The 23,873-nt window shown below is 62.9% G+C and overlaps 2 protein-coding genes across 2 annotated transcripts; both read left to right on the forward strand.

Annotated features, from left to right (window-relative positions):
* The first annotated feature begins 5,204 nt into the window (after nt 1-5,204).
* TRIB3 (tribbles pseudokinase 3) lies at nt 5,205-9,906 on the forward strand. Its single transcript, XM_067554000.1, has 4 exons — nt 5,205-5,527; nt 6,779-7,063; nt 7,549-7,841; nt 8,164-9,906. Exons 2-4 carry the CDS (start codon nt 6,779-6,781, stop codon nt 8,651-8,653), a joined length of 1,068 nt encoding a protein of 355 aa, XP_067410101.1. The 5' UTR covers nt 5,205-5,527; the 3' UTR covers nt 8,654-9,906.
* A 3,319-nt stretch (nt 9,907-13,225) lies between these two features.
* Nucleotides 13,226-23,692, forward strand: RBCK1 (RANBP2-type and C3HC4-type zinc finger containing 1). The gene is given in 12 exon segments (XM_067554002.1): nt 13,226-14,366; nt 14,915-15,059; nt 15,674-15,767; nt 15,954-16,152; nt 16,428-16,466; nt 16,557-16,825; nt 18,426-18,586; nt 19,817-19,928; nt 20,131-20,310; nt 21,109-21,207; nt 21,743-21,886; nt 22,358-23,692. Coding segments are annotated over 12 exon segments (1,560 nt in total). The 5' UTR covers nt 13,226-14,329; the 3' UTR covers nt 22,439-23,692.
* The last annotated feature ends 181 nt before the right edge of the window (nt 23,693-23,873 follow it).

Here is a 23,873-nt window from a genome sequence, read left to right on the forward strand (position 1 = left end):
GAAGGGGAGGGTCTAACCGCCACGCCGCAGCACCTCGTCGTAAAGGGTTTTGAGCTCCTCCAAAGCCATGAGAATGGCAAACGTCAGTCAGGGATTGTGCTAAAAGAGCCTGTCAGCATGGTCAGCTTTCCGTTCGTGACCAGCTCCAGCAGGCAGATCATTTCACTCATCCCCAGGGAAGCTGCTTGAGAGATTTCACCCTCGTTGGTGTCACTGGTCTGTTCTCCAGCTCATGCCATGCTTGGCTCCGGCAGGACGCTTTCCGTTGGACTTCGGTGCTAATATCTCCCACATGCTTCTCCACCCAGGCCAGGTGCAGCAACGCAGCAAAACGCCCGTGAGCCCCTCAGCAACTGCCCCAAGATAAGAGCGAAAGCCACGTGTCCTCGGTTAACATCTGGTGTCACTCAGTAATTTACAGCGATAACAGCCGGAACCTGGCCAAGTCTGTGCAGGGCGAAGGCAGACGGGGGCCTGACAGGATGGGCGGTACCAGAGACCAGAGACCTGCCCAGAGACCACCACGATGGGCACAGCATATGACTGACTGACTGACAGACAGACACCCAGCAGACAGTTTTAGTTGTGCAGGAGAATTTCTCCAGTGCCTCATACGTTCGCACTCAGAAACACCCAACATTTACCCCCCCACCCCCAACAAGAGAACTCACCCTATTCCCGACCAGCCTCCAGCGCCCACCAGCCGATCCAGCCACCCCCACCTGGGGCCAGCCCCACACTGAGCAGGCTGCCTTTTGTACGGCAGGGCCATGGTCATGTGCTCCCTGCTCCTTAAAGGCACCTGTGGCGGCTGTTGCGCTTTGCACGGCCAGCACAGTATGGAGAATCCACCGGGGTGGGGCTGGGTCCCCAGTAACTGGGGTCACTAACTATGCAGACGTGTGTCCTGCTGCTCTGACTGGTTTCTGGAGCCTGTAAAACGAAGAACACAGTCAGAGCCATTAAAAGGCTGACCAACCATTTAAAGAGCTATTCTCCTATTCTTAGACAGCGCAATATACGCCCCCTCTTTCAGAGACGAATCTCAGTCAGTTCTTTCCCGTGTCCCTGGGAATACACTGGCTCCTTTCCTGTTCCTCTTCCTCCGGCACTCGCCATCTTCTTGGCTCTTGACTAAGCGAAATAATTTTGGGCCATTTGCATATGTTGCCACCACATGGCTCCCCCCTCTCCCAGTTCATTAACAAGCACCATAAACAACACCAGCGTTAGTAGGAAACCTGGTGGCACCTGCTGGTGCCCTTGGTCATGATGAAAACTGGCCGCTGCGCTGAAATTATCCAAGGGTCTGGAGCATTTGCAAACAGAGCTGGGGGTTCCCCAAAGCCCTGATTCCAGGGTCAGCTCAGCTCTTGCTCATGCTGCTTGCTCTCTTCAGTGTATATTCAAGGGCAAATTTCCAAAAGGAAACAAAGACATTTGCTGCATGCAGAATGGAGGCGTAACTCCTCTGAAAGCAACTGCATGATAGCGGGAATGCTCGGAGATCGCCCTGCCCCCACGTCAGGGAAGTGCCTTTCGCAGCTTTCCCACTGTGGCTATTTTAAATCTACCCTGGAAGGTTTTCCATAAACTTGGCCAGGATTTGAGGATCCCCAAACACACATTACGTTCCCCTGCTTTGCACCCCCATCCCATATGCCTGGCACTGCAGCCTCCCCAACCAGGAGGATTGGATGGGAACCTAGCAGTGCCATTCTGCAATCGGCTGGTGTGGTTGCTGAGATGTGCTCGCTCTCGCTCTCTCTCCGTATCTCCCGAGCCTGTGCTGCCCCAGGGAATGAGGGAATGAGGCTGGGGAACAAGGATGGGGTCTCCCTCCTGTTGTGGCACAGTCAGAATGAAATCTACAAAGATCTGCTCTGCACAATGGAAGGAAATGCTTCCTCCGCCTCCCCCTCCCTGGGGCCGATTGGCTAGGTCTCGTCCAGCTCCGTCTGCGATTCCATGATCGCAGCAAACTCTTTCAGCTAGATTCCAGCCGGCTTCCAGTGCCTGTTGCCACAGCATTCTCCATGGTGCTTGGATGGGTGGATCAGCTCTGGGACTGGGTCAAAGAGCCTGGCATACACCTGGCAGTCTACAACTAAAAATCGTAACGAAGCTCGTCGTAGAGCGCAGGCACAGCAGCCTCTGAGAGCTAGTCCTGAGAGTGACTCCTGCACCGCTCCTGGCAGGCGGCCTGGTAACAGCCGGAGCAGCTCCGCCTCGGCGTGTGATATCAGAAGAGAAACAAGGTGTTTTCAGTTACAGAGAGCAAGCAACCGCTCCTTCCGCCAGTTCAGTTTGATCTTGCCTTGACATGAGTTGTAAACCCAAGGTGCTGAGCAGTCCAGGCTCTTAAGAATCCCTCCCAACAAGACTCAACAAAAGTCAGAGGGTTTGCCCCAGGATTCTGGCCGGATTCCCGTCCGGGTTGATGCATTCTGCCTGCTTAAACGCACATTCCCACTGGGCAGGGTATTTCTCACATTGGGTCTGAAACTATTGTGTAGTTATGAACTGATCATCATGGTGATGATGATTATTTTGGATTGCCACAGCACCTGGGAGACGCAGTCACAGCCCAGGACTCCATTGCACTAGGCGCTGTACAAACAGAATCCAAAGATGGACTCTGCCCCCAGAGAGCTGGCAATCAAACTGTTGTTGGGTACCATTTTCAAGCATGCCTAGAAGATTTAGGCACCAAGTCCCATTCAAATCACTGGACATCTCAGTCATTTAGGTGCTTGTCAAACTTCTACTTTTTGTCTGCCATCTTTCACACTCAGAGATGACTGAGTTTCAGGGGCGGGTGAAGGGATTTATGGATAGACATGGTTTGTTCATCAGTTTGGAAAGTTCTTTGGGATCTGCCTGGAGGAATGGTGCTTTGCAATATCCATGTAGAAATTATTCTTAGTAATGGCATGCGTATGTAGCAAGCAGAGAGCCAGTCAGAGACCAGACCAGCTCCGTTTGTTAGCAGGATTCACATCTCATGGCTGACTTGTCATTCTGATGTGGAAATGGCTGTTGACAGAAGCGGGGTTACCAGCACGGGGATGAGGCAAACACTCCTAAACATCAGTGGCCAGGGACTGAAATCATGTGGAATCTGTGGGGAAAGGGGAAACAAGGAAAGCTGTTGAATAATCCTTTCAGATCCAAACACTGGAGACCTTTGCTCCCATGAGGTTCCCAGACAGAGAAGGGTCAGGGAAACCTTTGGATGCAAATTCAGGGACAACTGGATGTCATTGGGGTTGGACAGAAATAACCAAGGGCAGAAATTGGCCCCTTTAAAAGTCCCACACCAGATCCTCAGATGGCATAAATCAGGGACTGTGATGGCTGACGCTGGGCCCCCAGTGTGGGGTGGCTGTGAACAGGCCCAGTGCAACCATAGGATGGATCAGGTGAGGCATGTCCCATAGAGAAAGGGAAGTGTTAATGCCGTTCTACGAGGCAGAAGGAGGCCGTCATCTGGAATGACGTCATCTGACAAAGGACAAATTCAGACTGGAGCAGGTGCAGAGAAGAGAGACTGGGCGATCAGGGGATCGGGGCCTAGCATATGAGAGGAGACTGAAAGAGCTTTGCTGGTTCCACTTAGCACAACGAATCTGACAGCTCTCTACAGACACGTCTGGGGCTAAACGCCAGGAGGGGGAAGAGCCATTTAAGCTAAAGGACAGTGTTGGCACGAGAACAAATGGGATAAACCGGCCAGGAACAAACTTCGGCTACTTCTGTTCCAGTGCAGTGCCAACAACTCCAGCGGCATGACGGTGATTTGCACTGCGGAGGGGAGAGTCTGATGCGTCAGCACATCTATAACGGAAGGCATGGGTCTGCAAAACGCTGGCTGGGAGCAGAAGCTCAGGCCCCTGGTGGCTTTGCCCCGTGGCAAGAACGGAAAATAATTAGAAAGGGAAAGACACACGGGGCGCGGTGGGGTTGCCTGCTCTGACTCACCTTCAGCTGCTCTGTGCTGCCAGCGAAGAGCTCCGGGCATTAACTGTGCAGCTGCCACAGCCTTTGGAGCCAGGCCTCCCTTCACCTGACGCGCAGCACTTGTCAGCCCAGTGCGCGCCGCCGGCTGGAGCGGGATAGCCGCCTTGCTCCATCCCTTCCGTGCTGTGACCCGGCATTCAGGGGCTGTCGGCAGGGCGAGGCGCTGAGAAGGGCAGGGGCAGGCCGTTACATTCCACCCAGGGGCGCAGTCGTAAAAGTGCAGGCCCAATTTTGTGCACGCGGTTAGCGCGATGGTGAGGGTGGGCGCCCTCAGGATAATCCCACGGGCAAGCGGCACTAGGAGATCTTTCACGAACCCATCCACGTGCACAGCTATGGGCCGGGGCGTGTAACTGTCTGTCTCCTCGCTGCCTTCTGCTTTGGGGAGTCATTTCCACAAGCGGGTGCAGACACGGAGCAGTGCTTCACCGCTGCAGCGCCAGGTGCAGGGCAAAGGGGGAAGCGGGCCTGGGCGGGGGAGCGGACAGTCACACGTAAGTTCATTTTGCACAGGTGCAGAACAAAGCGCAGGGCGAGGGGCGGACCAGGGGGTCAGGCTCACTACTGGGAATCCCTGGGCCCTAACGCTGCATGTCAGGCACTTGCTCCGGACGTCTCCGGACAGGAGACAGGGCTGGTGAGACAGTCACACACCCCGGCCCGGAACCGTGCAGGTAGATGGTTCGTGAACGATCTCCAAGTGCCACTTGTCTCTCTCCTCCCCCGGGGGGATCCCGAGTAGAAGCCAGGACAGATATTTCCCTTTCAGACCAGCCGCCAATGCTCTGCAGCAGGCAGAGCCGCCTTGCACACGGCTGGCTCCACTACACGAAGCAGGACACAATGCAGGCCTGGGACAGGCTAGCTAGAGCTGGGGTGAGGACACACACACACACACACACACACACACAGAGCAGCCAGTGCCTGTGGAATCCGCATGCTGCAATCTGGCGCCGGTTTGAGTAACGCGGCGAGGAGTGGCGCAATCCCACCGGCGGAGCCTGCATTGCACATGGAAACCTCACCCTGGCCGCCTGGAAGGAAAGGCGGAAAGGGGCGGGACTGCAGCCGCCGGGGGGGAATGTTGCAATCGCGCGTCCCTCCCGCATCAGCCGAGCCGGGGCTGCAGGGAGCGCGGCGCGGGGAGCGGCGGCCGGGCAGGCCCGGGGGTGGGTGGCTGGGGGGGAGCAGCTAATATTAGCTCGGGTTTACATCAGCCAGAGGCGGCGGCGGCGGCGCGATGTGATGCGAGCCTCCCCCGGCGCAGAGCCGAGCCAGCCCCGGGAACAAAGCCACGGCCACAGCCAGCCCTGCGCGGCCGCGGAGCGCAGGGGACCGCGCCGCCCGCCTTCCTTCCCTCCCTCCGGCGGGGGGCTCGCTGGGCTGGGGGGCCGCTGGAGCCGAGCCGCCCGGGACGATGGAGGAGCGGGGCGCCTGAGGCTGGACTCGGGCCGCGGGGATCCCTCCCGCCCTGCCGGGACAGGCAGCGCAGAGACGCGCCCCGAAGGTAGGGCGCCCGGCTCCCCGGGGCGGGTGGTGGCTGGGTGCTCCGCGGGGCGCGCTCGGGTTCACCCGCAGCCCAGGGGCGGCTGCAGCCCCGGCCCGGCCGGGCGTGGGGAGCCCCCGTTACCGGCCCGGCCCCCCGGGAGTCGGCAGGGGCCGGGGCGCTGGAAGCTGCGGGGCGAGGGCGGCCGGTGGGTGCCCGGGCTCGGGGCAGCGGCCGCTGGGCAGGAGCCAGGGTTTGCTGGCCCGGCCCGGCCCGGCCCGGCTCGGGGTGCCCGGGGCCGGGGGGTGAGTAAGGGTCACTCGGCTGCCCTGTAGGGCAGACAAGGGCCGGGGCAGGTGGCCGGCCTGGCCTGCCTTCAGGGGTGGGGGGAGCTCAGTTCTGTACATGCAGGATCACCCCCCTCCGCAGACAGACACACACACACACACCCCATTGTTGCACTGTGACACACACCCTCACCCTTGTTACATAGAGAGAGCCACTCTCAGGATATGGAGACACACACACACACTCACCCCTGGTTGTTACACTGTGACACATGCATTGTGATGCTGCTGAGACACAGGCATGCACTCATCACTATTATTACACTCTGGGAGAGAGACATGTGCTGTCATGAAACACACACACACACACACACACTCACCATTATTACACTATGAGCCAGTACCATTACATCATCCGCTGTGAACGCTCGCACACATCATCCGACGGGTCCTGGTGACGCCAGCTGCTGGAGCCTTTACTGCTTCGGAGAGGCCAGCGGTGGGTGGCGAGTTTCCTTTGCCGTGGGCTTTGGAGGAACTGGCGCGTAGCTTTGGGCTGTCTGACATTCAGGGCAGTAATTCCAGTGAATCAGAACCGGCTGCTCCGAGTGCCTGGGTCTCCCCGGGTAGCAGGGCGGCATAAATACCCTTCTCGAGGAGTGGAAGCAGGCGTTTTCGGCCAGGGTTTGTGCGGACTGTCTTGTTACTAACCCTGCATCTCATGGCAGCTGAATGCGTGCAGCCCTAACGCTGGAAATCTAGGACTAAATTCAGCGCCTGGCACGGAGTCGCCCCCTGCGCTGTGTGTCTGTATGCTCCAGGCGCTGAGGGTGTGCTCAGCGTGCTGGAAGACAAACCTGTGTCCCCCCCAGTGAGCGTCTCCGTACAAAGGAGATACAAGAGCTGGCAGAGCAGGGAGTTCCTGGGGTTTCTTTCTTTAAGCGACTGTATCTAGATTTAACCCCTTCATCTTCTTGCTCTCCAGATGAGTCTGAACATGCAGGTGATCCCTGTAGGGTCTCCTCTAAGGAAGAAACGGCTGGACTTTGAGGAGACCCCTGAGGCCGAGACTCCGAAGCCCAAGCGCCCACGGCTGAGCCCAGTGTCAGGACTCACCCCATGCCTGCAGCCCCTTGCACAGTCCCCGTGTGCTGTGGACCAGGACTCCAGCATCTTGCAGATCGGACCTTACATCCTTCTGGAGCCCAGGGAAGGGGGCCACTCGTACAGGGCCGTGCACAGGCACACGGAGTTGGAGTACAGCTGCAAGGTACAGCAGGGCTCCTGGTGTGACAGTGCCAGTCTCTGCTCCCCCTTACAAAGCAACCAGAGCCTGGTGATCCTGGAGATGACATGCCACGGGGAGCTTTTGGGGGGAGTGTCAAATTGCTGTCTGGGCAGCTAGCTGGGGACACTGCTGGGGTGGGGGAGAGGGCAGGCAAGATACGAGCCGGGCACTGGGGCGGGCGGGTTCCTTTTGTCCACACTCCCCCTCGCCATGCGCCTCCAATTCTGCCTGAGCAGCGCTGCCCCCTGGTGACTAAATGCACGATTTGAGAACCCCGAAGCAGCCTGGCACGTAGGAGCCCACCCCCGGCCTGCCCCCCCCAGACACAGGCCTCGATCCCTGGCAGCAGCAGACTGTAGACAAAAGGGAGCCATCGCCTGGAGACCCATGCGCGACCCGGACGGCACCGTCCCCCCGTCTCTCTTTGCAGGGTGCTTTTCCTCATGCCCTCTCGGTCCTTTTTTTAGGTGTATCCAGCAAAGAGTTACCCAGAGACGACGGCGCCTTACGGGCGCCTCCCGCCCCACCCCAACGTGGCCCAGGTCGCCGAGGTGATCCAAGGGGACCAGAACGTCTACGTCTTCTTCCCGCCCGGCCGAGGGGACATGCACAGCTACGTACGCCGCTGCAAGCGCCTGCCGGAGGGAGAGGCTGCCGGGCTCTTCAGGCAGATGGCTGAGGCGGTCGCCCACTGCCACGACCACGGGGTCGTCCTCCGAGACCTCAAACTCCGCAAGTTCGTCTTCGTGGACGGGGAGAGGTGAGGGCAGTCGCTCGGGTTAAGTCTTTGGCGGTGGGAGGGCTGCAGGACTCCTGCGTCCGATGCATGGGAGCCTGGTGCCGTTTTCCTCGCTGTGCAGAGCCGAAGCTCGGGTCTGAGCTCCCCTGCCCCTGGGGCTGCAGCCAGTCTTGCTGTGACACGGGCGGTCTGAGCCCAGGAAAGCACCGGGGAAGGGGTGGACAGCGGCGTGTCGGTGCTAGTGCAGGCTGGAGGGAGGGCTTCCTGGCCCCTGTAGGAGCCCCCACGTCCATTTGAAACAGCCAGGCTGAGCCCCTTTGAACCCTTCCCTCTGTCTCTGCAGGACGAAGCTGGTGCTGGAGAACCTGGAGGACGCCTGCCTCCTGAGCGGCCCGGACGACGCTCTGTCGGACAAGCACGGCTGCCCGGCGTACGTGGGCCCCGAGATCCTCAACGCCAAGAACTCTTACTCAGGAAAGGCGGCGGATGTGTGGAGCCTGGGCGTGGTGCTGTACACCATGCTGGTGGGGCGATACCCCTTCCTGGACTCTGAGCCTGCCATGCTCTTCAGCAAGATCCGCCGGGGGGTCTTCTCCATCCCGGATGGCCTCTCGCCCAAGGCCAGGTGCCTCGTCCGGTGCCTCCTGCGCAAGAACCCCTCGGAGCGGCTGACGGCCCGGGAGACTTTGCTCCACCCTTGGCTAGCGAGCGGAGCCGCCGTCTCCAAGGACTCTTGCACAAACCCCTCTGGGGAGCGGGGGCTGGAGCAGGTCGTGCCGGACAGCTGGAGCCAGAAGGACGAGGAAGAGGAGGAGGAAGATCTGCACAGTTAAGCCTTCAGAGGAGCCCCAAGGATGCCTTAGCAAAGTGGCAGAGGAAGGGGCCTGCCTGGCCCTCCCTGCCCCCAGGGAACCGTCGATTGTCAGATGTCCCAGGCGAGCTGGGCGTGACTGGCTGTCTCGGGGGGGGGGTTGCTGCTCAGACCCGGATAACACTGTGGCTGTCGTCTTCACCTCGGCCCCCGCAGGGCCCAGACCCAAGACTTTGCTAACCCAAGTGCCTCCCAGGGGGGAGCGGTGACCATCCCAGCGTGTCTCCCAGTCCCTGCCAAGTGGGAAAGTGCCTTCGCCTTCGCCGCAGCTGATTCAGGGAGGAGGCGGCTAACCCAGAGCCAGCCCCGGAGTGCCCAGTTCTTACTTGTGCCAAAGAACTTGTTCGAACTCTGATCACCAGCGGGAGGGTGCGTTTCCCACGCCCCCGGACACGGGGCTCCTGAGACGCAGCGGTCCGAGAGGCAGGGAGCAGCCAGACGACCCAGGCCCTGTCCTCCTCTTCATTCAGGCCCTGGCGTCTCTCGGTTCAGGGCCTGTCCCTGTGTCAGTGGAAGAGCAGGAGTGACGCCCAGGGGGCCGGGCTCTGATACCAGCTTCCTGGAGCAGAAGGGGCCCTTTCCCAGCGGGCAGTGGCCTGGGAGGGCATTGGAAGTAGGGAGCGCCTCGTCTGGCATTGCCTGGGAACCGGGACCTTTGCTGCAGGCAGGGCTTGGAGGGTGGAGACGCTCATGGGCATAGCGCAGGAGGGGCCACCAGCTGACAATGAGCAAATAAAGCCCCGGCCCAAGCTGTTTCCTTGGCCAGGGAAGGAGGGGGCCGAGCGTGAGCCCCATGGTGGGGCTGCTCCATCTCCCCCTGCACAGTGACCGCAGCAGGCTGGCTTTGCCCTCTAATCTCCAGCCTCCTGGGGATCCTGCCCTGGACCAGCCCTGCCCTCCCCTCGGGTCGGGTGGGGAGCCTGCGGCTGCCCAGGAGCGCTTTGACCTTACGTATCTCAGGGAGTTGTGAGGCAGCTGGTTTCTGGGGAGGGCACAGATCGGATCTGCCTGTTTCACCCAGCGCAGCCCAGCCTGGCGCCTGCCACCAGCCCAGTGCAGGCCCAGCACCGAGCCTCTCCCCGAGCTGCGTGTACCGTGTGCATTTTATACTCCGATCATGTATTGACACTACAGGGCCCAGGCCAGGATTCTTTTGTACGCAGCCCCATTTGTCTATTTTTCTGTCTTTTGACAAATAAAAGGTTTGTAAGATTGGTTCTTCCCCTGCGTGTTGCTTGGAGCGTCTGTGCTCAGGTGGGCCGGGCTGGAGCAGAGAGGGGCTCTGGTTTGGTTTTGCAGAGGCTCAGATCCTGATTCCGTGTGAACCCAGCCTGCACAGTTCAGGGGGTTGTGGCTGAAGGGGTCCAGTTCTGGCCCCACTTCGAGGACTTGCATTCAGAGTAAGTCATCCACGTAGCCAAGATGTGAGTGAGCAGTAACTGCACAGAAAAAAGGCCTGGCTGTTATTTTGAACAGGCCAGTAAAACCATCTGCTGAATGGAATAGCAGGGGCAAAAAAGCAAACACGGCGTTGGATTGCACGTAGAGGGGGACTGAGAATATTGCAAATACTGTGATGGCATTGTCCAACTCATCCTCTGCAGGGATAGCGTGTTCCATTCTGATCACCCGCCTGCTTCTCTGTATCACACAAACTGTGTAGGCAGGGGTAGCATGTCCAGCCCAGGACAGCAGGAATGACTGGAGGCATGGAAAGCTTTCTAGGGGAAGAGAAATCAGGAGCCTGTCGTTTAAAGGAGGAAATATACAGGAACGAACGAGGCTGAGACAGGCAAGGGGATGCTTCTATTTTTCCTGTAGCATAAACATGTGGCCAAGGGGATACCCAGATAAACAAGGCGACATGTTTCAAGCTGCCGAAAGGAAACATTTGAATCCTCCGTATAATTAGCCGGTGGGACTTGCTGCTCCGAGACCATCCCTGAGTCCAAGAGGTTAGCAGGATTTGCAAAGGATTTGTACGTTGAGCACACAAATAAATGCAGCTACAGCAGATAGGACAGAGATTCATAAAGGGACATAAGCCCTCGTCTACAGGGCATGTCAGCCACAGAGCGACGGGTTAGAAAGGAGCTTCCGCATGGACAGGTGGTTCTGTAGCTGTCCAGGAGGGGAGGGCGTCCACCTTCCTCTAGCAGCGAGCACTAGCTGCTGCTGGCGAACGGAGGGGCTGGACCGTTGTCCTGCGGCAAGTCCCGTGTTCCTAGCATGAGAGCCTGTTTCTCCGTGGCCGATCTAATGGTGACAACAGCCCGCTGCCCTCTCTGCCCCAGGTGGGCTCTGGCCATATGTGAATGACCAGCCAGCTGCCTCCTCGTGGAGCCAGGAGGAGCCGAACGCACCCCTCGGGAAGAGACTCTGTCAGTTTAACAAGCCCCCCCATGCCAACAACAGGCCTGACGGCGTCACTGGGATGGACAGCCTGTCCTCCGCCCCGGCCCGTCGCCAGGCGGCGCTGGTTCCGCTGCCACACACAGGAGAGCCCGGGGTGAATGTGGAGTGCCGTGCAGATGAACTCAGCCCCAGCTTAGACCCCCCCAGCCCCCTGCTCTGCCACTGAGTTTGGTTTTCCCCAGGCCATAGCAGGCAACTTAATAGCTCACACATGCTCCAGTGGGGCCGGGTGGGCTGTGAAAGCTGCAGAGGGGAATCGCACTCACCCCGGGGCTGATCTCGCTGTGAAAAGGATGCGGGAGGAGAAGCTGCTGTTTTCGTGCGGCTCCAGGGCCTGGGTGTGCAGGGATTGGAGAGGAAGCCGGTGAGCCAAGCTTTGCAGGTGCTCTGTGGATCTCCCGCTGACAAGCCCAAGGCAGAGGGGAAGACGTGCTGGAGTGCGAGGTCCCTCGCCCCAGGGTTGGGTGCAGCACTGAGTGAGTCCTGTTCTCAGTAGACCTCGGGTGGGGCCGCGGAAGGTCGGAGTCTGGCCGGCTGTACGGGCTGTAGGACGAAAGAGCGGAGGCTCGACGAGCTGGCCCGTGCAGCTGAGCAGGAAGGGGCGCTCTGACGGTGCCCGGGGCAGGAGGACGGCCCGCTCGGCATCTCTTGGTGGGGAGCCATACCTTCGCCTGTTCGCTGAGGGGCCATCTCCTCGCCCCGCCTGGCGGCGCACAGAAGCCAAACTGCCTCGCTGCCCGGCTTGCCTGGGGCTGGGCCCGGGTTCACCCTTCTCCCTTTGCTTCACCCCCACTTCTCTGTGGTCACAGATTGGGGCTCCCTCTAGCAGTCAGCCAGCCCCTCCTCCCACCCCAGGGGTCCCCCCTCATTCAGACTGTCCCAGCCCGTCCTGCAGGCAGTGTGGTCTCGCTGCTCGGGTCCCTGGGAATGAAAACACCCAGACTCCGTCGGTATCCGGCCGCCGGCGCTTCTGCACCTGCCTGTCCTTTGTTGCGGAGCTGGGGGCACGGTCTGGGAAAGGGAGAGGAGCCCGCCCCCGACGCCAGCAGAAAACCACAGCCATGCCGGGCTGGAGGGGACCTCGAGAGTCGTCCGGTCCAGTCCAGTCCCCTGTGTCGAGGCAGGCCCAGGTGAACCTGGTGCATCCCTCAGGCTATTTAACAGCCCATGGAGTTGGAAAGCATTTCCTAACCTCCACGTTTCCCGGGCTGCAGATGAAGCCCGTCACGGGTTGGCCTCCCTTCAGTAGCCTTGGAGGACAAGTGAGTCCCCAAACGCCCCGGGGGACTAAACAGGCCCAGGTTTTAACCCGTCCGCAGAGGTCAGGTTTTCTAAACTCTGAGCGGGTTTGCTCTTCTCCTCCGGCCTGTCTCCCGTTTGCCCACATCTGGCCTGAAGCGCGGCACCTAGACCGGGCCTCAGCGCTCCAGGTGAGGCCTCGCCGTGCGAAACAATGACCTCCTGTGCCTGGCACACGGCTGGTAACACGCCCCCCGTGTGACAGATTAGCCCTGTGCACCACTGCTCCCGGTCACTCAGACTCAATTTGTGATCCTGGAGCCTTTCCAGCAGGACGCCCGCCCGCCCGGCCCGTTAGTCCCCGCCGGGTAGCTCCACATTTGAGTTTTCCTTCCTAAGCGTCGTACTTGGCCTTTGTCTTCCCTGAATTTCAGCTCGGTGCAGCGCAGACTCCCAGCGTCCTGTCCCCGCCTGCCTCGATTCCCCTGCCAATCCCTGGGATGGTGCCTTCAGGGCAGGCCTCCCCTTCCGTGGTTTCAAAGTCCAGCCGGGCCCTTCCCGGGCGGCAGGCGGGTGAGTGGGAATCCCTGGGGGCAGAGGCAGTCGGAGGATCTCCTGCTCTGCAGCCCGTGGGTGCGGGAGCCCCTAGCGATCCCTCTCAGCTGCCAGGCCAGGCGGGAGCCGTGCTTTCAGTTTCTCTTGAGTCCCCTGCAGCTGCTTTTCTGTTCCTGTTTCTCTCAGCCCTGCCCTGTTTCAAGGCCTTGGCTCCATTTACTCATCTCTGCACTTCTGCTTTCGGTTTTCACTTCACTCAGTCGTGAGCCCTGACCAGGTCCTGGGGTCAGCTGGACTCTAGACCCTGGCTGCAGGGCCCTGGGAGGTAAGTGAGCCAGGCAGGTGGGACACGCAGGCGCTGGCTTTTGCTCTGCAGCCTGACGGTGTGTTTCCCAGCCAGTGATCTCCCCTGCCTGCCGAGTTGCTCTTCCTGCCGGCGTGCGCTCAGGGGCGAGGACTGGCAGGTCTGTGCCGAGCTGGGCTGAGCCCCAGCCCTGCTGGAAGGATGTCAGGCCCTCCAGGAATTCAGAGAGGAGCCTTGCGGGAGGCGCCCTCAGGGCCCAGCGGGGCTGTGTCGGTGCAGAGGCCCGGCTCAGTGAGCGGCAGGGCCTGCCGGCGCTGACCCAGCTCAGTCCTAGCGCAGCCGGGCTTGGGAAGTCTAGGGCAGGGATCCTGCATGCGTCCAGCCGGCCTCCAGCAGATATGCCCCGGGGAGCAGTGTCCGAGGAATGCAGAAAGCAGAATCCAGGACCTGTCAGCTTCCACCTGCCCTGCAGGAGAGGAAGGCTGCGCTGCTCAGGGGAGATGGCCCTGCAGGGCAGGGACTTACCCTGGCACGGGGGTGGCCCTACACGATGCAGGCTAGGCCTGATGGCACAAAATCCTGAACGAGTCGCCTGCCCCCCTGGGCTGAGCGGGGCTGGCTCCAGGCTGGGAAACAGACCTGCCCACAGCCCCGCTGGGGTCCGTCCGCTCCCGCTGTGCATGCAGGGGGTCGGCCGGGCACCTGGCGGCGTGGGGGGCGCGTCCGGCCGGGCACAGCCTCCAGTGGGGCGGAGCAGGCGCAAGGCGCACCGGAGAACACAAGAGGGAGCTCTGGGGAGAAGGCAGGGCCGGGGGTGAGAGCTAAGCGGGAGGGGGTCATTGCATGGCTGGGAAGGGACAGGCGGCCGCGGCATGCCCCTGCCTGGCTTGCTTGCCCACGCCACGCCCAGCCCTGCACTGAGCCCTGGGGAGTCTGATTGCCCCCGACTCTCCCGCTGCCTTTGGGGGCGGCCGGCTGCACTCGGGGGTCCCTGTCGGGGAGATGCCAGGGCTGCGCTGGATTCCCGGCGCCCCAGCCACCCCGCCCCGCACGTCCAGCACCGCTGCCCCCGGCCGGCTTTGACGGGCTTCTCTTTGCTGTACACAGCCGCTGGATCCCGCAGCCATGGGGACAAAATACGTGGAGGAGACCACGAAGAAAGGTGGGGTGCTCGGGGCACCCGAGCGAGCGCGGGCGTCTCTGGGGACGGGCCCCACCGCTGCACGGAGGTCTGGCTACGCGGCCCGAACCGGGCAGCGACCTCGTGTGCCCCGTGCGCCCCAGCGGCACGTCGGGGAGAGGCCGTCGCACTGGTTCCCCCCGGATTTCCAGGCCTGGGGCTGGCAGGAGAGCGTCCCCTCACGCCGGCCGAACCCCCGTCCCCCGTCCCGAGCCCACGTCGCAGCATGCTGCAGGGGACAGCCGGGGGAAGGTTGGGGGGCAGAGAAATCAGAGGTGTGGGAGGAGGGGAAGTCATTGTTCCGTGGGGCAGCTCAGTTTGTTGTGGAGGGGCCTCTCCATATTTGCATAAATCTACATAATGTTCATCAATGCTCGTTAGCAGCGGGGGCTGCACACAGCGGCTTTGACCCCCCACTCCCGTGCCCGTCCCTAGCCGGTGCCCACCTGGCTCTTTGCACAGGTCCTGCCCTGGCTCTGAACCAGGGGGGGCCCGGCCCGGCCCAGCCCAGCCTGTTCTCTTGTCCGTAGCAGAGGAGCTGGCCCTGAAGCTGGCCGAGGCCATCGAGGGCGGGGACAAGGAGCTGGCGCTGCAGTGCGCGGGCCGGCTGGCCGAGCAGCGCGCGCCCCTGAGGGTGCAGGTGAAGCAGGAGGCCTACCCCAAAAGGGAAATCCGGTGAGCGCCTCCCTGGCGGCGTCCAGAGGGCACCCGGGTGGGTGCCACACATGAGCCTGGGGGAGGATGGGAAATGCGTCGCCGTCCCTTTAGAGGCTCTGTTCGGCCACTGCTCCGGGCTCGTCCCGGACCGGCAGGCGAAGGGATGCAGGGGGCCGGGGTGTGGACACCTCCCTCCCTGGAGCAGCTCTCGGGTCTCCCTCCTGTGGTCCCGGCCCCCTTCCTGCTACGCACCCGGGGTAGCTCTGCCCTGAGCGTGGCCCAGGCCAGACGGGACCGGGGCGTGGGGCGACAGGAGACGCCACGGACCCACGGCCTTGGCCCCAGCGGCAGCTGTGCCTTTTGCGCCGAAGGTTCCTGGGTCTAATTGTCCCATTGGGCTGTAGCCGCGGGGAACCACGGGGCGGGTCCCGCCCTGGGCTCAGTGGGGAAGGAGGAGGCCACGGCAGCTGGGAGATGACTGGGGACGTGCGAACGGGAGGAAGGGACAGAGAGACTGAGCCAGCCTGGGGCCTGGGAACTGAGCGAGGGCGGCAGGCGGGAACGGACCTCGGGGCGGGGGACAGCGTCGACACCAGCGCGGCTCTCACTGCCTCTTTCCCCTCCGCCTCCAGGCTGTGGGTGGGCGTGGAGGACGCCCAGATGACCACAGTCCCCATCCACCTGAAGGTCGAGCCGCAGATGACCTTGGCTGCTCTGAAGGACATGGTACGGGCTTGGGGGCCGGAGCCGGGGCACCGCTGGCAGTCGGGGGGGTGAGGGGAGACCCTGCAGAGCGTGGGCCACCCAGCCCCACCCGTCGCCACCTCCGCCCGCGCGGGTCACCTCTTGCCGGTGGGCGTCCAGCCAACTCCGAGTGAGGCCCTGGGTGTCTCTTCGTGTCTCCTGGCCCAGGTCTTCCTCCACTACGGCTTCCCGCCCAGCATCCAGCAGTGGGTGATTGGCAAGAGGCTCCCCAAAGACCAGGAGACCCTGCACTACAACGGCGTCCAGCGGGACGGCGACACGGCCTATCTCTACCTCAGGTCTGCCCGCGAGGCCAGGCTCAGCAAAGAGACGTTCCAGAGGGAGCGGGAGCGCCGAGTCCTGGCAGGTGAGTCGTGGGGAGCCCCGGACGGCAGAGCGTCCCCAGAGCCTGGCGCTGGGGAATTCCAGCGGGAGAAGCAGAGGGAGGGCCTCCGGACTCGCGATGGAGATTTGCTCCCCAGGGCAGAGGGCCAGCCCTGATCTTGCAGGGCGACGGCAAGACGCAGGCGCTGAAATCCGGGACCGCACGGAGCGCCGGCTGCGGGGGGCCGGCCGGAGCGCGAGGGGGCAGGAGGGAGATCTGTGTCCTGTAAGCAACTCCTCTGTCTGGGCTCCCTCCAGAACTGGGCATCGGAGACCTGACCCTGCAGCCGCGCGGGAGCCCGGACCTGGCGGAGACGGCGCGTGGGGGGGCGCAGGACACTCTGGGCCTGGAGGAGCTGAGGCAGGAGCTCCCGCTGGTGGAAGCAGCCGCTGCCCCTGAGCCCCCCCAGGTAAGGGAGCCCCAGCTGCCCCCACTGGCTCCTTGCTTTCACCGGCCGTCTTCTCACCGGGCTTGCTCCTAGGTCGGCTGGGACTGTCCGAGCTGCACCTACTTCAACAAGCCCACGCGCCCCGGCTGCGAGATCTGCTGCAAGGAGCGGCCCGAGGACTACACGGTGCCGGCGGCTTACCAGCCCGACGAGGAGGAGCTGGGGAGGCTGAGGAACGAGGAGGAGGCCACGCGGAAGTACGAACAGGTGGGGGAGCCGCAAGTGCTCTGCGCCCCCTCCGGCTGCAGGGGGGAGGGGGGAGATCCTGCCCTGAGCAGCCCCCCAGCCTCGAGCAACCCTTGTAACGGGGCTCCCGCTGCAGCGCTCTGACCTGGCTCCCCTGGGCCGGTCTCTGGGGCCAGGGTCCCTTGCACATCCACAGACCAGGGGGCAGGGATGGGGGCTGCTGGCTCTTCCCATCTCCCCCTAGGCCTGGAGCACACCTGGCCGCTGATGCTCCCCTGCACGGGCCTGGGGGGCGGTTCCATGCCAAGCTCCGCCCTCGGCCCAGCAGCTGCCCAGGTGGGACTTGTCAAGGCAGCTGCCCTCCTGCTGCACTGGTTCTCCCCCGGCCCAGGGGGTCAGAGAGCAGGGCCTGCAAGGAGGCCAGGCTGCTCCGGTGAGCCAGGGGGCCCGCCCCACTCCCGGCCCCGGGTAAGTCCAGGAACTCACTGCACCTCATCTCCAGCACTGGGGGCCGTAGCCCCGACCGCGTGGGGGCTGGCAGCGGAGCGGCGCTCTGCTCCGGGGCCAGGAGAGCCTCGTTTCTGGGCTCTTTCCAGGCTTCGTGCCCTGCCGCCTGCCCCAGCTCTGCCCTGCCGCCGGGAAGTGCAGCCTGCAGCAGCCAGGGGTAAAACAGACCCCGAGAGCTGCAGCTGCTGGGTTTTAAAGGAGCAGCGTGGGGCACAGCGGGCTGGGAAAGGCTGGGGGCACCGGGTGACGGCAGAGGAGGCCGATTCCCTCCCTGAGTCCCTTCTCCCTCTGGTTATTCACATGAAGCTTTTGGGATGACTCCCAGGGGATGACTCCCAGGGGGCAGGCCTGCCACAGCCTCCCAGGGGGGGGTAAATTAGTTGACTTCAATAGGAGTGAGGTGCCTAAATCTCTTGAGTGAGCTGGTCCTCGGTTCCCTGTGGACAGTGGGGCAAGAGGGGATTCCATCAATGGCTGCGAGTCCCTGGGAGAGAAAACCAGGAACTGTCTGATAACCCCACCCCTGGGGAGACTAATCGCCTTCCCTCCCCCATCCGGGTCAGATCAGGGTGGGGCTGACCTCGGGCAGCCTTTATCAGAGACCCACAGAGAGGGAGGCAAGGAAGTGAAAACAAGCCCTGGTCTGAGATAGGTTGGCGGAAACAGCAGCCCCAGCGTGTTACCCAGCCGACAGGTTTGTTATCGTAGCACCAGACCATACGACTTCACTGACTCCTGCCTGCGAACCTGCAGAGTCATGGCCTGGCCAAGGGCCTGGCTTTGTGCCTGGGGTAAGTTAGAGCCGCCCAGGGACTGCTCTAACTTATACCCAGGCTGTAAGTGTCCCCAGGGGCCAGTCTTGCAGCCCAGAACAGCTAGAGTGCAGAGCATGCTGGGGTCATGTCCCTTCCCTGGCCACTGCTCGGGGGCACAGGCCATTTCACTGTCCCTGCACCCCAGGAAGCCCCTCCGCACAGAACATTCAGCGGTGGGAGAATCCAGCTAGTTGCCAGCTGCTGGGGTGGTGTAGAGAGGCCAGGACACAGCTCAGTGGCGAAGGCGAGGGCCCCACCCACCAGATCCTCCTTTGACCCGCTCTGTTCTGCCTGGAAAGGTGAAAGAGCGGCAGAAGCTGGAGAACTACCAGCACTTCCTGCGGCTGGAGGGGCAGAGCCTGGTGCCCGCCGATGAAGTGATCGAATGTCCCATCTGCTTCGTGACCCTGCTGCCCGGAGTGGGGGTGACCCTACGGGAATGCCTGCATTCCTTCTGCAGGTGGGTCCGTCCTCGCCTGGCCCCTCCTGCCCCGGGAACCCTGGCCCTCTCCTGGCCGGCCAGCCTCCGCCCTGGCGCCTTACCTGCCTCAGACGCTCCTGGTCTTTGCCGGCTGGTGTGTGTCCCCAGTGTAGCCTCTGGGTTAGGGTGCTTGGTTGCACGGCCCCTGGCCAGAAGAACTGCCCAGCTGGGCAGTGCTGGGACAGGCAGAGCGTCTCCCCCGCACCTTTCCCTAGAGGTGCCGTTGGGACAGCTCACCCTCAAAGGGGCAGCTCGGCTGGGGAGCAGAATGGGGCCGGGGCCGTCTCCCCCACGTGGCCAAAGATTGGCAGGGCGATAGGAAACTAACCTGGCTGCATCAGGTTACCCACGCAGGCGAGGGGCCTGCTGAGCCTGGCCCGACTGCGCAGGGCAGATGTGGCCCGGGCTAGCCAGAAATCTGGGGGGTGCAAACTGCTGTGGGGAGCAGGGGTTCTGCCAGCCGGAAAGGGGAAAGCCGCATGTCAGGGCCGTCCCCAGCCAAGGCGTTGGGTCGCAGGAGGGACTCGCTTTGACCCGCCCTGTCCTTGCGGTTCAGAGCTTCTGCTTGGCCCCAGGGGTTCAAACCAGCCCCCCAGGAGAAAATGGGACTGGAGACAGTGTGCTGGGTGCTGACGGGGCCCCCAGGCCGGAGCAGGCATGCATCGTCACCCTGCTCCGTTCTCTGCTCCACCCTTCCCCTCGTTACTCATGGGCTCTTACCACCCAATTAGCCACCTGCCTGTGGGGGCTTTAACTCCAGCCACCAACCCTCTGCACTGGACGGGCCCCGCCCCACGTGGCCCCACCCCACTTCCCTCGGTCAGCTGGGAGCGTGTTCCAGGGCCAGCTCTGACCGGCCTCCCTGCCCGGGCGGCCTGCGGGCGAGAGCCAGGTTGCCTCATCCCATCTGCCCGGGGGGTGTCTGTGTGCAAGGGGAAGCCGGCGTCGACAAGTCAGTCCCGCCTGGGATGCCAGCCCGCAGGCCAGGCGGGAAGGAGCCAGTCCCTGCCTGCTAGCCAGTGAGCGTCTGCGCTATGATCTCTGGACCCGGGCTGGGGCTGCAGGCAGGACGCAGACGCTCCCTGGGTTACACGTGGGCCGGGATTTCCCCTCCGTCTGAGCTCTGCCGCTGGCCAGGCTGGCCCCTCTGCGAGCCTGCCCAGCGCTTGGGCCTTGCTGGTCTTTCCTCTGCCCCCTGGCTCCCCACAGGGACTGTCTGAAGGGGACGATCCTGAACAGCCCGGAGCCCGAGGTGCCCTGCCCGTACATCGACGAGCGCTACTCCTGCCCGGGACAGCTTCTGGAGCGTGAGATCAAAGCGGTAGGGGCCAGGGGCCTGTGCGCCCAGCCCAGGGGAGCCAGGGGTGGGCTGAGGCTGGACAAACCAAGACAGCGATGGCATGCCAGCGCTAGAGGAGGGGGATGGGGCCAGCTGTTCTGGGAGGGAGAAGGGGGGGCTTTGGGGCAGGGAGAGGAGACGGGGGCTGTTCTCGCCGGCTCGGTGCTGACGGCCCCACTCCCAGCTCCTGAGTGAGGACGAATACCAGCGCTTCCTGGACCTGAGCGTCTCCATCGCCGAGAACCGCAGCCCCTCCAGTTACCACTGCAAGACCACGGACTGCCGGGGCTGGTGCATCTTCGAGGACGACGTGAACGAGTTTGCCTGCCCCGTCTGCCGGAAAGTGAACTGCCTGCTCTGCAAGGTGAGACGCCGCCTGCCTCTGCCCCGGCGCCTTCCCGGGCCGAGAGGACGGGAGACTTGTTCACAGCCCCCTGGGCTCCGTGCAGCCAGGTGCCCCGGGGCATGGCTGTGTGGGGGATGTGGGACTCTGGGGGGCAGGTCCTGGCACTGGCAGGAGGCGGCCTTGGAATGATGTGTGGTGGCACTGACCACACGCACGAACCCGGCTGGGTCCTAGCGCAGCATGGACGCCCCTGGAAGTGGGGAACCCCCCCCCCACAGGGCTGTAGAAGATCCCAGAAGGAGCAGCGAGTTTAAGGTTCCCTGTAAAAGCCGCAGCACGTCCCCGCTGCTCTCTAGGCCCGTTGTCCCAGGCTGCCTGCCACGGTCACTCGGCCTCGCCCGGGGACAGTTCAGGGCCGGAGAACAGGGCTCCTACAGCGAACTTACAGCCCCCAGCGTGCAAACAGGGCCAGTGTAAAACTGCAGATGTGGCCTTCGCTCGGCGTAACCAGCCCCGCCGGGAGAGACGGCCCGTTGGCCTTCCCGCCCTCCCTCCTGGCGCCAGCTCGTGCTGATCTGCCCCTCCGGGCTGGGCCCTTTTCCTTGCCCCGCAGAAGCAGCTTGGAATGCATGTGGTGGGGCAGCCCCGGGGTCACCCTCCATCTCAGTGCCCCCAGGGTTGCGTTGGAAGACGTGTTCCCCTGGCCTAGGGCTGCCGTAGCTGGGGGAGGGGTAGCGCGTGAGCTGTGCCGGCCCCTGAGCCTGGGTGTTGGGAGCTGCCAGGGCAGCAGCTGAGCCCCCCGCCTGCTCTCCCCAGGCCATTCACGAGCACATGAACTGCAAGGAGTATCAGGACGACCTCGCCCTGCGGGCTCAGAACGACCAGGCTGCCAGGCAGACCACCGAGATGCTCACGGTAGGATCCCTGTCGCGGGCAGAGCTGCGTGCAGGCAGACGGCCAGCGAGACGCCAGTGACGGGGGGGGGGGGGGGCGCGGAGGGGGCCGGGGCCGCAGGCTAGCGCTGAACGCAAGGCCGGGGGCGCAGGGGAGTTAATGACCAGGAAAGTTGTGACGCTGTTCTCAGCCATTGCTGCTGCGCTAGGAAATGGGTTGATGGGGGGGGGGGGGGTGCTGGGGGGAAGGGGAGCAAGGTGAATCTCCCAGCTTTCCACTGCCCACGGGGTGGGATGAGGCTGCACCACCAACCCCTCGCCTGGCTCGGCTCCTGCATGCTCTGCCGCCACGCGGGAGCCGAGCGGCCAGGCGGAGCACGCCTTAACGAGGGCGTAGCGGTGCTAGAGAGCTGGGTGACGCGAACCGGCTGAGTCCGAGCTCCGGGGGCAGCTCTGCAGGGCAAATCCCCCCCGGGGGTCATTGCTGGGGAGCCGGGGTAGGAATGGGGGAGCTGGGGCCGGGAGCAGGTGTTACCCCGGTGCTCCTCTCCTTGCAGAGCATGGTCCAGAAAGGGGAGGCCATGCACTGCCCCAGCTGTAAGATCGTGGTGCAGAAGAAGGACGGCTGTGACTGGATACGCTGCACCGTCTGTCACACCGAGATCTGCTGGGTGACCAAGGGGCCACGCTGGGGGCCGGCGGTAGGTTGGGAGGAACCAGAGCGTGGGGCGGTGGGCCTGAGCCGGAGGTACGGCTACATTTCAACCGAGCAGCCCCAGGCCGGCAGCTGTACCCCAGACTACACAAACACCTGCCCCCCACCCCAGCCTGTGGCTGGGCCTGCCCCACTCTCCAAGCAGGCCCCCCCCCCCCCGTTCTCAGCGAGACGGGAGCTGCCCCACACGCTGCAGCCGGCCTGTGGACTCTGCACAGCGCTGGCTCTGGGGCTGCTGGGGGAGCCAGCCCGGCTGTCACAGCTCAGCTGGCTGCATGAGTGGGGAGGAAAACTCAGCCCCACCAGCCCCCGGACCAGAGCCCAGCACCCAGGCCTTGCTCCCAGGGCGGGTTCTGACCCCAAGGCCTTACGGCCCCTTACCCGCGTTCCCTCCCACCTTTGACTCCAGTCCAACCCCTCCTCCCCCCCCGCTGTGCATCATCTCTCCTCTCCCTAGGGCCCCGGTGACACCAGCGGTGGCTGCCACTGCAGGCTGAATGGAATGCCTTGCCATCCCCGCTGCCAGAACTGCCACTGAGCACGCAGCAGCCCACCGGGAGGAGGGGACGGCCGCTCCCCAGGCAGGCCCCCCACAGCCCTGCCGCAGGGGGGCACTTGGAACAACTCCGGCAGCAGCACAGGAACTAAGCCTGCAGCGCTGGTGCCCGTCGGGGGCCCTGCAGCTCTCCTGGCCCATTTTCACAGCCCGGGGCTCAGGCCAGGACGTTGCTGGCTCCCCGGACCCACCACAGCCCCCGGCGTCCTCCGGGGAAGGACTGCGTGGACCTGCAGCCGGGGGTGGAGCAGAGCCTTCCTGTTTCAGACTGAAGGCAGAGTTAAGAGATGGCTGGGTGTTGGCCTCCCCTGCTGGGAACCAACTGCCCTGTAAAAGTTCGGGGGGGGGCGCCCACCTCATGAGTCCATTAGCATCAGCTGGGCCGGGTGGCACAGCCGGCTGGCATGACGGGAACACGCTGGCTGCTTGAGTTGATGGAGGTGGCAGAGGGGTAACTCCTCTCCCAGACGGTAGGTACTTACTGGCCCTCAGGCTCGTCCTTCCTCATCCCTGACATCAACTCCCCTGTGGCCAAGCAAAAAAAAAGGGGGGGAAAGGGCAGGCCAGCAGAGAGGAACAAAAAAAGCTAAGCAGTGAAGGGGACTTCAAGGGTAACCACCTCTGGAACCGGCCCCGTTTCAGCCTCCTCCTTGCCCACCGCTGCAGCCCCGTCAGCTGGAGCAGAGATGGGTCCAGCGGCCGCAGCAGCTGCCCAGCCCAGCTGGCGTGCAGGAGGCGGAGCAGCTCCAGAGCATGGGGGACGAGCCGGGGCAGTGTTTGGTTTCGGTGTTGGTTCTTCGCAGGCAGCTGTCACTGCCCTCGAGCTGGATTTACAATAAAGGCCTGCAACTTTTGGTATGGAAGTTTCTGCGTCAGCCCCTAGGTGCTGGGCCCGGTTGTGTAGAGGCGGGATCCATAGAGGCAGGTTTATCTGGCCCCTCACACAGCAGCGGGTTGTAGACATAAAATCCCAAACGACTCCTGCTCCAGGGAATCTGGTTCAAGTAGCAGGAGGGACTGGTGCGCATCAGCAGCGTCTTACCGTGATCACATTCCACCAACTCACCAGCACGCCCCGCAGCTCTACCCCCGCGGAGGAGCCAGCCTGCCGTCTGGTGCCTGAGCCAGGCAGGAGAGCCCTGCAGGTTATCGGGGGGTAAATCCCACTTCTGGTTAGGAGATTTGGCTACCTGGGCTTCCCTTCGCTGTGAGGTGCGACTCCCTTCTTGCCCTCCACTGCTGGCTAGCAGGACTGTAAGTAGCTGCCGCGCTGGGCGGGTGGGCTGCGTGCCAGCGGCAGCTGAAGTAACACGTCCTACTTAAAACTTCTACCACAGAAAAAGCTTGAAAGATTCTTAGGAAAATGACTTCTTGGGAGGAGGTCACAGCATGTTCAAAACAGCAGCAACCCACCCCT

The sequence above is a fragment of the Emydura macquarii genome, unplaced genomic scaffold (assembly GCF_026122565.2).
Source record: "Emydura macquarii macquarii isolate MOO-44397 ecotype Brisbane River unplaced genomic scaffold, CSIRO-AGI_Emac_v2 contig_1483, whole genome shotgun sequence".
NCBI classification, from domain to species: domain Eukaryota; kingdom Metazoa; phylum Chordata; order Testudines; family Chelidae; genus Emydura; species Emydura macquarii.

Bases quoted from the DNA above. Each gene is read 5' to 3' on its own strand.
- TRIB3 (XM_067554000.1), top strand. From the start codon at position 6,779: ATGAGTCTGAACATGCAGGTGATCCCTGTAGGGTCTCCTCTAAGGAAG. The intron at 7,064-7,548 runs GTACAGCAGGGC...TCCTTTTTTTAG, and splicing joins AGTTGGAGTACAGCTGCAAG to GTGTATCCAGCAAAGAGTTA. The intron at 7,842-8,163 runs GTGAGGGCAGTC...CTGTCTCTGCAG, and splicing joins GTCTTCGTGGACGGGGAGAG to GACGAAGCTGGTGCTGGAGA.